Raw genomic sequence first — 12,589 nt, 5'->3', positions numbered from 1 at the left:
GGTAATTCTGGAAAGCTGCCAGCATTTCCAGCCACTGAGAGAAGAACCTGAGTCTGAAAGGAAGGATAGAGCATGGGCCTCCTCTGCACACACCTTGGACTAGCCTTGGCCTTGCAGAGACAGCAGTATCAGTCTTAACACTTGTGGGTCTAGGCAGACCAGTTCCACTCCTGGCTCAGCCACTCACCAGCTGGCCCCCTGACAAGCTCCTTCACCTCTGTAACTGAGGGATTCTGGTACCTTAAAAACCTTCCTCATTGTTAACTGCAGAATGTTTTGCATGATTGTGCAGGAGGTAAAGTGAGACAGATTGTCAATATGCCCGAAACAGCAATAAATACTCATCTTGGTGGGGGTAGCGGTGGCCTTGGGTAAATGAGGTAACTACACACATTGGGTGTAGATGTGCCACTTAAACTCTGAAGAGCAGGGCAGCTCTCGGGCAGTGGCTCTGTCCCTCTTACAGGGCGCTACTCTGACGTCCAGTGTCTCAGTGGGTGACTGGTCATCCATAAGCATGATGGGCCTGCTTCACATGCACACGAACTGACCGTGACGCTGTTTCCCTCCAGGTGACACAGAAGTACTCCCTGGTGATCGTGCAGGGCCACCTGGTCTCCGAAGGGATCCTGCTTTTTGGCCATCAGCACTTCTACATCTGTGAGAACTTCACGCTGTCCCCTGTGGGTGATGTCTACTGTACCCGCCACTGCTTATCCAAGTGAGTTCCCTGCTTCCCCCAGCAGATTCTTCCCTGAGCCTTAACTTCCTTCCCAGCCACCCCTACTCCTACCCCGCCCACCTTGTTCTCTTTGTGGGCTGACATTTGTGCCTGAAACGGAGCCATGAGCTAAAATAGAAGAACTGAGACATAGGCATCCATGACTGTGGCTTCCCAAAGCTGAAGTTTGGGGTGGGTAACAATGGGACTGCTCCTCATACCTCTCGTGATATGGGGCACACCTCAAGACAAGGGGGCTTCTCTCCTTAGGTTATTTCGGTGATTGAATCCAGTCCCATCAGCTTGCTCATTCAACAGCTTGTCGATTGCTCCTTCTGTGCAAACCATCAGACGGTGGCCCTCGTGCTGAGTGCACTCAGCAGCACAAATGGGTTCTTTTGGAAAGAGTTTCGAGCACACTGACATCACAAATTTATTACAAGAGGAGCCTTCTGGGATCACAGTTGATGACGTGGGGCTAGTGTGGTGAGGGAGGGCTACTGGAGGAGGGAGGCTGAGATCTGGGTTCTGAAACATGGCTGGGATTTGGGTAGAAGTCAGACAAGTCTTTTTTTTTTTTTTTTTTTTTTTACACCAACGAATACCAGAGGTCTTTGGCAGAAATTCAGAAGTCCTTCTTTATAATCAAGTGTATTTGTTCAGGTAGCTCTCCTTGGTTAATTCTCTTGTGTTCATAATGTACAGCCATTCATTCAAAGTCAGATTGACTCTGTTCACACTTTGGCTAGGAGCTCAGTTGTCAGGTAATATGCCCCACCTGATCATCACATTTGATCATCACAACAAACATGGATGAAGATTTCTTGACTTTTCTGGTTTAGCAAAGGTTCAAATGATGACAAGATAACCTCTTCACCCGGAAGCTCTTAAACTAGTATCAAGTCACCTTGAGGGCTAGTTTAAACAGACTTCTGGGAACCCACCTTCACCCCAGTTTCCACTTTGATAGATCTGCCGGAGGGCCTGAGATTTTAACAAGGTCTTGGGTGATGCTGATGCTTCTGGTGTGGGACCACGCTTTGAGAACCGCTGTTTTAGACTATCGACAGAAGCACCAGAGCCTTACCTGCCAATAACTTAAAAATTTTAACCCCTGGTTGTCGTTATCATTTCCAGCCTATGGCAGGAAGCAAGAGTTAAAGGAGTGTGAAAGAATAGATGTCAGCCCACCCTCCTTTGATTTAGATTTGCTTTAAAATCCTTGGCATTTTTCTTTCTGCTCATTTGCATCTTTTATTCATACCAAATGTTCACCGGTTGCTGCGAGTCTTCTGTGCTTTTCCAAGGCAGGAGGAGCATAATTAATCCTTGGCACATGCATCCCATCTTATTCCTCATGTTTTATTGATACTGATCAATACGGACAATGGGTCTGCAGACTTGCCTTTCTGAGAGCTGATGAAAGCTTTCTCGTCTACCTATCTGCATGGCATGCCCCTGTAATGACTTGCATAATCCATTGCTCCACTCTCCACCTCTGGTTTAAATCGAGTTAGTGTTAGAGAAGATGTTATTGATTAGGCAAATTGTGTTTATGAGGTGCATCTAATCATGATCAAATTGGCTACATCTGCACTTTTAATAGAAGCCCAGTTGTCGGGTTGTAGGTACTCACTTGATTTGCAATGACAAAGGAGACTTCCCGTGTCTGGAAGTGTATTTTTCTAGAATGCGAGTAGGAGTGCAGTGAGAACAAATTACTACCCTGGAGTATCATTTGGGAATTGCTTAGGTAATTTTAGTCACCAGACCTCAAAGAAGTATTTGTTAACCAGACAGTGCTTTCTCTCTGAGGTCTTGTCTGCTGCCCTAAGAAACTTCTGGCACTCATGCAGATGCGGTTCTCAGAGACCAGCTATTAGATCATGTGAGATCAATGGGGATTAAGTCTTATTTTGACCATGGAGACTAAGGAAGATACATAAATAAGCAAGTTAAAAATAAAGCTAACGCAACCCTGAAATGTTTCTTTAAAAGACTGCCATCAAATTGAGTATAGTTGAGCACTAGACCTTGAAAGAAAGAAGCTCTCTGATGCACCATAAAAATATCCCAAATAAAACTCAGGAACAATGCAAATCCTCCAGCATTGATTGCGCTTGAGTACTTTGGAGCTTTCCTCAGAAGGTAAGGACCTTTCTAGATGGTTTATTTTGCTTTCAGTGAGATTGCCCATTACCTGAATAGAATGATTGTATTTGTTCCCTAAGGCTATATAACAAAGTACCAAAAATTGGGTGGCTTAAAAAACAAATTTATTGTCTCCCAATTCTGGAAGCTAGAAGGCCAAAATCAAGGTGTCAGCAGGGCCATGGTCTCTCTCCAGTTCTCAGAGAGGATCCTTCCTTGCCTCATAGCCTCTGGTGTTTCCCTGCAGCCCTTGCCTTTTCTTGGCTTGGAGACACATCATTCCAGTCACATGGCCACCTTATGTCTGTGTGTCATGAGATCTTCCCTCTGTGTGTGTGTGTGTGTCTGTCTGTCTGTCTCTGTGTCCAAATTTCCCCTTTGTTTAAGGATACCAGTCATATTGGATTAGGGCCAATCTTGACCTCATCTTAACACTATTACCTCTGTAAACACCCTATTTCTAAAAAAAAAAAAGCCACATTCTGAGATACTGGGGGTTAGGATTTCAACATATAGCATATCCCTCTTGGAGGACACTACTCTACCCATAATAGTGTCAGGCAAGCTCACAAGGTATGCAACATTTGATTCATTTTGTTGGAATCCAAGCCATCCAACTGGCTCTTTGTGATAGGGTACTTATAATAAGACATTTTCTCCACATCAGTCAACAGTTCTGAGGCATCATTTCTCTGTTTAATTCAATTCAACAAATACTGGAAATCTGTATTGTGCCAGGCAACTGTGGTAGACTCCATACACACAAAGATATAAGTCAGATGTGGGCTGAGTCTGGTAATGAGTTTATGATCTAGTGAATGATTCTGGGTATAAATTACAGGTATAAATTCTGACAATAATTGGATTAGCTCAGAAATAACTTCAAATATTTTAGTCTGAAGTCCACTTTTACTACCAAAGACCAGGTCAACCAATAGGATTACCACTTGGTTCACTGTGGTTTCCCTAGTTAAGAATATTAAAAAGGATACTGTAACCACTGTGGCAAACTTGCATTTATCATGATAGCTGTCATGCAAAACAGTAGTGAATAGCATCCTATAAACTGTGGCCACAGCTCCATCTAAAGAAGGACATGAATCAGCTCCTCCTTTCTTTTATCCATTGGCCTTAAGGGCCTGAACTCTGCCTTAATGCACAGAACAGGGAGAATACAGTGTTGGCAAAGAGACCCAGTCATAGCTGTGTGACTAACACTAGATAAGACGGAACTTCAACCTGGACTCACATCAGTGAACTCAGTAACGTTTTTTACACTTTTGTCTTCCTGAGCATTTGGGTCTGTCTGAGCATTCCTGCCGTATCAGGTTATTCTATCTCTACAAGTAGGAGAAAAATGAATGCATTTCCTCCTAAAAGCTCCTTCCTGAAAGCATTTTCCAGAACATTCTTCCTCACGTCATCAGTGTCTCAGAGCGCTGGGTTGCAGGACCAGTCAGCACAGAGGGAGCTGCAAGGAGCGAGCTTGCAGGGAGAGCTCTGTAAAAGCTAGTGGGTCTTTCGGCCTCAGAGGAGAGAGGGTACTGATGAATGAGCTTCAATTTTAGAGTCAGAGGACCTGGGTTTGAAACCAGTTCCATGTGACCTTGGAAAAGTCACTTTTCCTCTTTGGAATGCAGTTTCCTCATTTCTGATATGGGAATACTAATGGCACATGCTCTGTAAGGAGGTTATGAGGTTTAAATTAAACAAACAGGATGTGCTTCGCAGGCTGTAGGGCCTGATGCTTGTCAATCCACTCAACAAACATGCCCAGAGCTCTGGGGAAGATGTGGAGGGTGGAGAGCCGTGGGCATAGGTCCGTGCCCCAGGGAACTCACTCATAGTCTGCTGGGAAAAGAACCAAATGTGTGGCTAAAGCACAGATGATGTTTGCTGTGGTTCCTGCAAGCAAGGGGCTACGGGAGCACGGAGGCAACGCCACTGCCATTCTCACCAGTGCCTTGACCGGAGATGCTGGTTGACCTAAGCTGGGAGTAGGAACCAGAATTACCACCACGGCCCCACGGGGAGTCAGCGAAGTTCAGCGGAAACTCAGCTTCCCCCTGATGGCAGGGACAAAGAGCCTTAGCCGGAAGATTTGAATTAAAGCACCTAGGCAGAAGTATCCAGAACCAAAGCCACCTTTGTATTTGATCAGTTCTACAGCATTGTGGCTCAAGGCAGAGATCTGAGAGGCTTGTGCTTAGAAGGGGCAGGAGGAGCTGCAAAGGGCTGAGTCTCCATCCTGGAGGGCTGGCTGTTCAGGAGGCTAAGCCAGGCTCAGGCTGTGACCCCCCCAGGAGCAGCCTCTGCTTCCACCTTCAGGAACCATTCTGCATTGTGCTCAAGGGCACGCCCTCAGCACTGCAGACGCCCGGCCACCCCCACTGACCCGTGACTGGAGAAGCCCTGCTGACCGGTGTGACAAACCGATCTGTCTGCTTCCCCTGGGAAGGGTGGCTCGGAGGCCTGGTGTCCTGCTCCGTAGGCTGGGTGGGGAGGGCCACACTCAGAGCTGGGGTGGCGAGGAGGGGAGATAGCAGCCATCGCCGCCACCTTGTGCTGCTGCGGGGGCTCTTTCAGTTCTTGGCTCTTCATATCTGTAGTTGATACACAGGCTTCTTGGGGACTGGGGTGCCTGGGAGGCCCCTTGTTGCTCAAGTCCCCAAAAGGCATTTGATCAGAGCTTTTCCAGTCACATACACAGTTTAACTTTGCTACATAACTCAGAAGTTCAGAAATGTAACTCTATACCTGAAATCAGTTTTATGTCTCAAGTCCCCATTCATATTGGTGGTGAAAAGCTTTATCTGGTTACCGAAAGGTGTTTCCGTTACTTGCATTGCACAAGTTGTCCCCTATGGGATAAATCTTAGTCAAGTTCACAGTTCTCCCTTTCTCCCCTCTCCCTCTCTTCCCACCGGAGAGTCGTTCTGACCTCTGAGGGGGCTCCTGGCTCTGGGTCGGGGCTCTGGGGGCCACCGCTGATGCTGTGGCCAGTATCCTCCAGCCCACCAGTGCTCTCAGCCCGCTGCACACCTCTTTGGGGCTCAGGGGTTCTCTGCACCTTTCTCCCCTGGTACTCTAGATGCCATCCCACATGGCTGGGCCACCCCAGACCCCATGTTGCTGAAGCCAGGCTTTTTTATGGAGGCTCATCATCTTTCTGCCCCTGCCTTCTGGCCTGAACTTTCTCCATGTGTAATGGGGTGTCTCTTTCACTCTTCTCCACCCCCTCGACCCTACACCTAGAGAGCCTTCTTACACTCACCCCTTGCATCCTGTGCCACTGTCTGCCCTGGAGGCTGTCGCCTCACCGGGTGACATGGATGCCCCACCCTGCTCCAGGGCAGGGCCGACCCAGGCAGGAACTCAGAAAGGGTTTAGCAGGTCAGCGGTGCCAGCACCCTAGCTGGTCATGATTGCAGCACTCCTCCTGCAGTGTCTCCAGAAACATGGGGTCTGGGGTGTCGCGGGGCAGGAAGGGGAACAAGCCCTCCAGACACCCTCTCACTGCATGTCGTGTTTCCTTTTCAGCATCAGCGATCCATTCATTTTCAACATGTGCAGCAAAGACAGGTCCTCCGACCACTACTCGTGCCAGAGGCATAGCTATGGGGACCTCAGGGAGCTCCGGCAGGCACGCTTCCTCCTGCAGGTATGCCCCGGGGAGGGGGCAAGAGGGAGAACCATCTTTTCATGGAAAAAGCATTTAGGTGCTATGGAGGCCCCATCTGAAAGTGCGGGACACCTCCGTGACCCCCTTCACACCTGTGCATAGCCCAGTGCCTTTGGGACCCATCTGTGAGTCCGCTGGCTGATGTTGGGCCTGGCTTCCAGGTTGGCAGTGCTGAAGTCTGCTTCATTCTCTCCCCATTTCCTCCTATTTGGCTGCTGGGACCTTCTCTCTCTTACTGTGTCATTTAGGATCCAGTCTCTTTGCTTTCCTTTTCCCTTGACATGTCCCAGAGCAACCTTGGAGATGCTGGAATACAGGACAGGACAGCTCCGTTGCCCTGTGGCAGAGCTGAAGACTAAGAGTCAAGGGTCAGCCTGCCTTATCTGAGCCTGTGGACCCCTCCGCTGACCTCTGTCCCTCCCCTCTGCCCTCCGCACAGGCTCAACCATCTTCAAGCTCCTGGGCACTTCCTGGGTCAAGTGGTTTGGAGATCTCTTGATTGTCTCCTCCAACCAGGGTCCCAGAGCTTCACCCAGTGCCTTCAAGGACTCACAAGGGGCTAACAGAGCCAGTACCCTTCAGAGTCAGGGCTTTGCTGAGACTTTTCACTTCAGGTGCGAAGGGAGGAGCCCCTGCTGGCCGCAGACACATCTGGGCCTCTCCAGCCCAGCCTTACAGCATCGAAGCTGCATCCGAAGGCCTCCCAGGCGTCTGGCAGAGGAACAGGAAGAGAGGAGGGACCACCCTTGTGGGAGGGGAGGGGCCCAAACCTTCTTCCACCCTTTCTGGAGAGTCTCTGTTCTGCTAAGGCCAATGGGGGATGGGGTTGGCTCTAATCAACCTAGTAATGAGTGTTTTATCTGTAAATGTCTTTGGGTCTGTAATTCATCCTGTGATCCTCCTGCCTGGGGGCCTTCTCACTATTTTCTGACACTGAAGCTCAGGGGGGCCTTTCTAGGGGGCTCATTCTCGAAAGGATCAGCAAGCTGCTGGAATCCAACCAGCCCTCTTCCTCCCTCTCCACTGATTTTGCCCACAAAGTGTTGGTTCTCATCTTGCCTGACCTTAGTGCGCTTCCTTGCAAGGACAGTAAACTAGAAGGTGAAAACTGGAAGAAGCCTCGCCCTGAGGGTTCTAGACAGTGTGGCTGGCATGGGCCTAGTCCAGACCACGGCCCTGACACTGTAGCATGTTTGAGCACAGGCGACCACGTCTTGTCTCTTCCACCATTACATATATAGCACTCAGCACACTTTTTGGCACATCTAAATACTCAAAATTATTATTTTATGATTATGTCTACCTTATAGATTATATATAGTAGCACATAGGTATCAGCAAGTGAGTTTCTTTCCCCTCAGTAAACAGTGATTGTTTCCAGATGTTCGGTTAGCCTGACAGTGGTGAAAAGGAGAAGCGGGAGAGCTTGTGAGCAGGGCCAAGTAGTGTGGGAGTTAGGGGCGGGGAAAGCTTGTGAGCATGGCCCTCATCTCTCTTGGGTTCCCCTAGGAGAAAGTCAAATCTTGGGTGCTCAAGGTTGCCGGGGGAAGCCATTACATCTGCACTGATCATCTGCTTTGCACAGTGTTTATATTTCTATCGTAGAAAAATATGCAGGGCTCCCATATGCACCCCGACCCTGTCCAGAGGGGGTTGCGCTATCATCACAAATACTTTCCCTCTGCTCCGGAGCCCAGAACTGGACTTTGGAAGCACTACCAGTCAGGTAGAAACGGGACCTGACTCGGTTGTGAGATGCAGCGCCTTCCTCCATGCCCAGCACCACCACCCCCCACCCCCACCCCAGCCCTCGGAATTCTCTCCCTGACCTGGTCTCATCCCTGAGCCTCATCCTACATGTAGACTCTCTCTATGGCTGTTCCAAGTCCGTTATTTATACAGCTTGGATGAGAAGGAAGGGAGACAGGGAGGGAGGAGGGAAAGGAAATTATGTAGAGTTCAATTAGACATTAACAAAATACCTTTGCCATGTCAGCATGGCCACATCAAAATGGCTCTGCAAAACGAGTTTGGCAAAGCACCCTGTGCCTACAGGTCTATAGGTCGACATACAGTGTTGCCCAGATTGTGAGATGCACCCAGCCACCCCCCCATCTACCCATCCCCTAATATTTCTGATGAGGTGAGTCTCTGGTTCAGGAAACCAAACTTGTGACCCAGAAGTGGAGGAGTCTGAAGGTATCACCAGGCCCTTTCCTCCCTCTGTCTATTCCTTATCTGGCTTATCCTGGGAGTGGGGCTCTTGCTTCCTGCTTCAGTCAAAGAAAGTCTGAGGCCCTCCTGCCCTCCTACCGATTTTGTGGGGACTCCCTTCATCAGTGTCACTAAAGTCTTTGTACCCCCTTAGAAGGTTGCAAGAACCAACCAGAAAGGGTTGTCTGACACAGAGAACCAAATGACCCATTGCTAGTGGCTCTGTGGCCTGGGTTTCTCCATTTCAGGCAACTTCAGTAGCAATGAAAGGGGTTTCTCCTCTTTATAGGACATTGCCCTGGAGCTCTTTTTCCAAAATGGATATTCCAAGTTTCTTGTCTTTCACAACAACGATCGGAGTAAGGTCTTCAAAAGGTAAGGGTTTGAAAATCCTCCTCGGAGAAAACTGATCATGAATTGAGAACAGGACAAAGACAGCTCAGCTCTGTTCTCAGGAGAACTGTTCTCAACCCACAGCAAGCAAGATTTAGATCAGACATGGGAAGAACCTATTGACATACGGAGCTATTGAATCATGGAATGAAGTATAGAAAAAGATGCAGAAATGCCTTCCTTAAATCCAAGAAACAGGCTCCATTTCATGGACTGAAGTGGTTTAGGACAGTAATGACTAAAGGGGGAAAAACTTGTGCAGACACAACACATTTAAGAAGCTGGCTGTTTAATGGGCCTTCCAGAATTTTCTGGCTTGGCTTTTTAATTTTCCAAATAATTTTTTTTGGCTTAATCTTTTCTTTTTGATCCCAGTTGCCAATTTTAGTTGTTCCAATTTCATATTTCACTGGAAAGAATTCCAAACAACTGATTTCCCACTTCTTCATGGAACATCTTTTTTCTTTCTTTAAAGAGAGAAGCCTGCTGTTTTAGTTTAACTTCTTTCTTCAAATAGATTAATGGATCAGTCCAAGAAATCTATGCTAGTGTTTAAATTTTTTTAGTTCTAATGGTTCTTTTTTTTTCATTATTATTGAAGTTACAGATAAATAGATCTGTGGAGAATCTAGAAGGGCTAGAAAGGAAAGCAGGTTCCTAGCCATAGACAGACAACACAGAGAGTGTATTAACAGAAGTTGGGGGAGGGTATGTTCCGCTCCACTTTGGGTTGGGAGTTCTGAGGTGATATTTGACACCCCCAGTCTGGGAAGCCCCATTTTGTGCTCAGAAGTTCTAGCCTTGTCTTCCTGTTGGCCCCGGCCAGTCACTGGCACTCCAACCAGCTGCTGGGTCCAAAGGGCAGGGCCAGAATGGAGAAAACAACTCCTGCAGAGAGGCTGTTTGCGCCAGCTCTGGGCACATCTCCATTGACTGTGAGCCTTCCTCTGAGGCGCCTCCAAGGGGCGCTGTTATATTGCCTCCCAAAATTTTCTTCAAGTTCCATTTTAGACACAACTGAGGAGGTAGATAGTGCCAGGCTGTACCTCACATCCATTTCTCCCTGTGATTTCTGTATGTTAAGCATAGTTTGTCACGGTTAATCTAGAAGTTTTATATATCCCTCGCTCAGGCAGTGAATGTTGGCCATCCCCTCCATGACTTTGCCTCAAGGAGCCTTAAATTAGATGGCATTTTCAGTGGTTGCTGGAATTGGCAATGGGAGGATTGTCAAGTGCCTGGCCCAGAGGAGGTATCCAAAACACATACATGGCTTTTATTGTAACTATTGTTTTATTACCATTTTTATTAAGGCCAGAGTGTATAATGCCAGGGGATGCTGCCTCAGAGGTGCACCTGGGTCTGGTGTTCATTCCCTGGGGACAGGATGGGGTATGGGAGGGGCAAGTCTGCACCCTGCCTCTTGACTGGCACCAAAACTGTCTCTCTGGTGGTGGAAGAGTCTTGACTCTGCTGCTGGAATGATCTTTTCCTTTTTTGTTTAGCTTCTGCTCTTTCCAGCCCAGCTTGAAAGGGAAAGGCATCACGGAGGAGCCTCTCAGTCTAAGGTAATGGCACAGGCAGGAGCCCAGCCGTGCTCTCTGGGCATGGTGCTGGCCTTGCTTGGATTGTCTTCATTTGTCTGATCCTACCGTAAAGAAGCATCCAAAGATGCATCAATCCGCATTCTCCTCCATTTTTCTCCTTTCCATCCCCACCCTCTCCTCCTACTCCTGGAGTTCCTTCTGCCAATGAAACCTCTACAAACAGACTTGGAATTTCATGTGCTCTGTGGCATTTTCAAGCCAAAATGCAAGAAGCAGCCCTCTGCCCACGGTGGGTGGGGCAGGTCACCTGGTGTGGTGTCAGCCCAGGCTCAGCCTTGGTGTCAGGGCCCCGGGGCGGGGGGGGGGGGGGGGTCGTGAGCAATCTCAGGTTTGTCCCTCCTATATGAGACTCTCTGAAAGCTCAGAAGCTAAATTAGCAGACGGTGGAATGTGAGGCAGATAATAATTCATGAATCTGTGATATGGAGCATCCTCACCGGGGAACGGAAGGCTGACAGCCTCCTCCCAAGGCCTCCGTTTACAAATACCCGCTTCTCTAGAAGGCTAACTCGGGGTTGGTGAGTGCTTTTATTTCAATTAGGAGTGAAACTGGAAGAAGAAGGTGGTTCCTGATTTTTTCCAGGAGTATGATGGATAGGGTAGAGAGGGGTGTCCCCAGGAGTGGCATTCAAAATATAGTGAAAAAAAAACACCAAAAAACCAAAATATTTGTAATGACCATGGAATGGGTACCACCAAATCATGCACAATGATTTATCAATAGCTTGTTACATGTGGTGGTTGTTGTCTGACAGAGCAAAGTACTCAAAACCTCCCCTGTCCTTATTGAGTTTACATTTTCTTTTTTTTTTTTTATTTAAAAAAAATTTGTTTAATGTTGATTTATTTTTGAGAAAGACAGAGACAGAATGCGAGTGGGTTAGGGGGCAGGGAGAGAGGGAGACACAGAATCCGAAGCAGGCTCCAGGCTCTGAGCTGTCAGCGCAGAGCCCGACATGGGGCTTGAACTCACGAGCTGTGAGATCATGACCCGGGCCGAAGTCAGACACCCAACCGACTGAGCCACCCAGGCGCCCCTTGAGTTTACATTTTCTTGAGGAGGACCAAAGAAAACAATGTAAATGAGTGAAATATAAAACCTATTAAATAATGAGTATAAATATTAAAAAAAAAGTTGGTAGAGGGAAGGGTTGGAATCTTAGACAGGGTGGTTAAGGGAAGCCGTCACCGAGAAAGCAATATTTGAATTCAGATGTGAACAAAGTGGGGAAGGGAGTTCTGCAGGTAAACGGGGAAGGAGCATTTCAGGCGGAGGGAAGAGCAAAGCAAAGGCCCCGAGGGGGAGCACAGTGGGCTCAGCTGGGGCCAGAGTGCTTGGGGTGCAGGGAAGAGAAGGGAGAGGGGTAGCAGGAGCTGCTTCATGCAAGCCTTAGGAGCTCCTGCTAATGGCACTGGCCTTTGCTCTGAATAAGTGGGCAGTATCAGAGGAATGATGTGGCCTAACTTAAATTTTAAAAGAATCATTCTGGCTTCTGTGTCAAGGTGAGGCGTAGCCGGTCAAAGGCAGAAGCTTGGGAGTCCGGTTAGGAGGCTTGTGCAGTCATGCGGCTGAGAGATGGTGACGGCTTGGAGGGAGGTGGGGTGGCAGGAAGACGGTTTGCAGGGCTCTGTTTATGGACATGTTTTGAAGGTACATCTGCTGGGATTTGTTGACGAAGCAAGTGTGGGGTGTGTGTGTGTGTGAGAGACAGAGGGGACTTAGAGACCAAGGCTTTAGGCTCGAGCAAGGGGGAGATGAAATGGGAACACCGCAGGAAGAAGTACTATGGGGTGCGTTGCTTATCAGGAGCTGAGTTGTGG

The 12,589-nt window shown here is 48.3% G+C and overlaps 1 protein-coding gene across 6 annotated transcripts in view; it reads left to right on the top strand.

The window, feature by feature from the left end:
- WDFY4 (WDFY family member 4) overlaps positions 1-12,589 on the top strand; it is a 302,324-nt gene that overhangs the window by 205,456 nt on the left and 84,279 nt on the right. For all 6 annotated transcript variants that reach the window (XM_078434513.2, XM_078434514.2, XM_078434511.2 and 3 more), the window contains 4 exons: positions 573-721; positions 6,413-6,533; positions 9,058-9,143; positions 10,667-10,729. In XM_078434513.2, the coding sequence (XP_078290639.1) occupies positions 573-721; positions 6,413-6,533; positions 9,058-9,143; positions 10,667-10,729 (419 nt within the window). The remainder of the gene's footprint in view (positions 1-572; positions 722-6,412; positions 6,534-9,057; positions 9,144-10,666; positions 10,730-12,589) is intronic.

Source organism: Panthera onca, chromosome D2 (genome assembly GCF_046562875.1).
Source record: "Panthera onca isolate mPanOnc1 chromosome D2, mPanOnc1 haplotype 2, whole genome shotgun sequence".
Lineage (NCBI taxonomy): Eukaryota > Metazoa > Chordata > Mammalia > Carnivora > Felidae > Panthera > Panthera onca.
The sequence above is the reverse complement of the archived record's forward strand: the minus strand, read 5'-3'. Positions and strand labels throughout refer to the sequence as shown.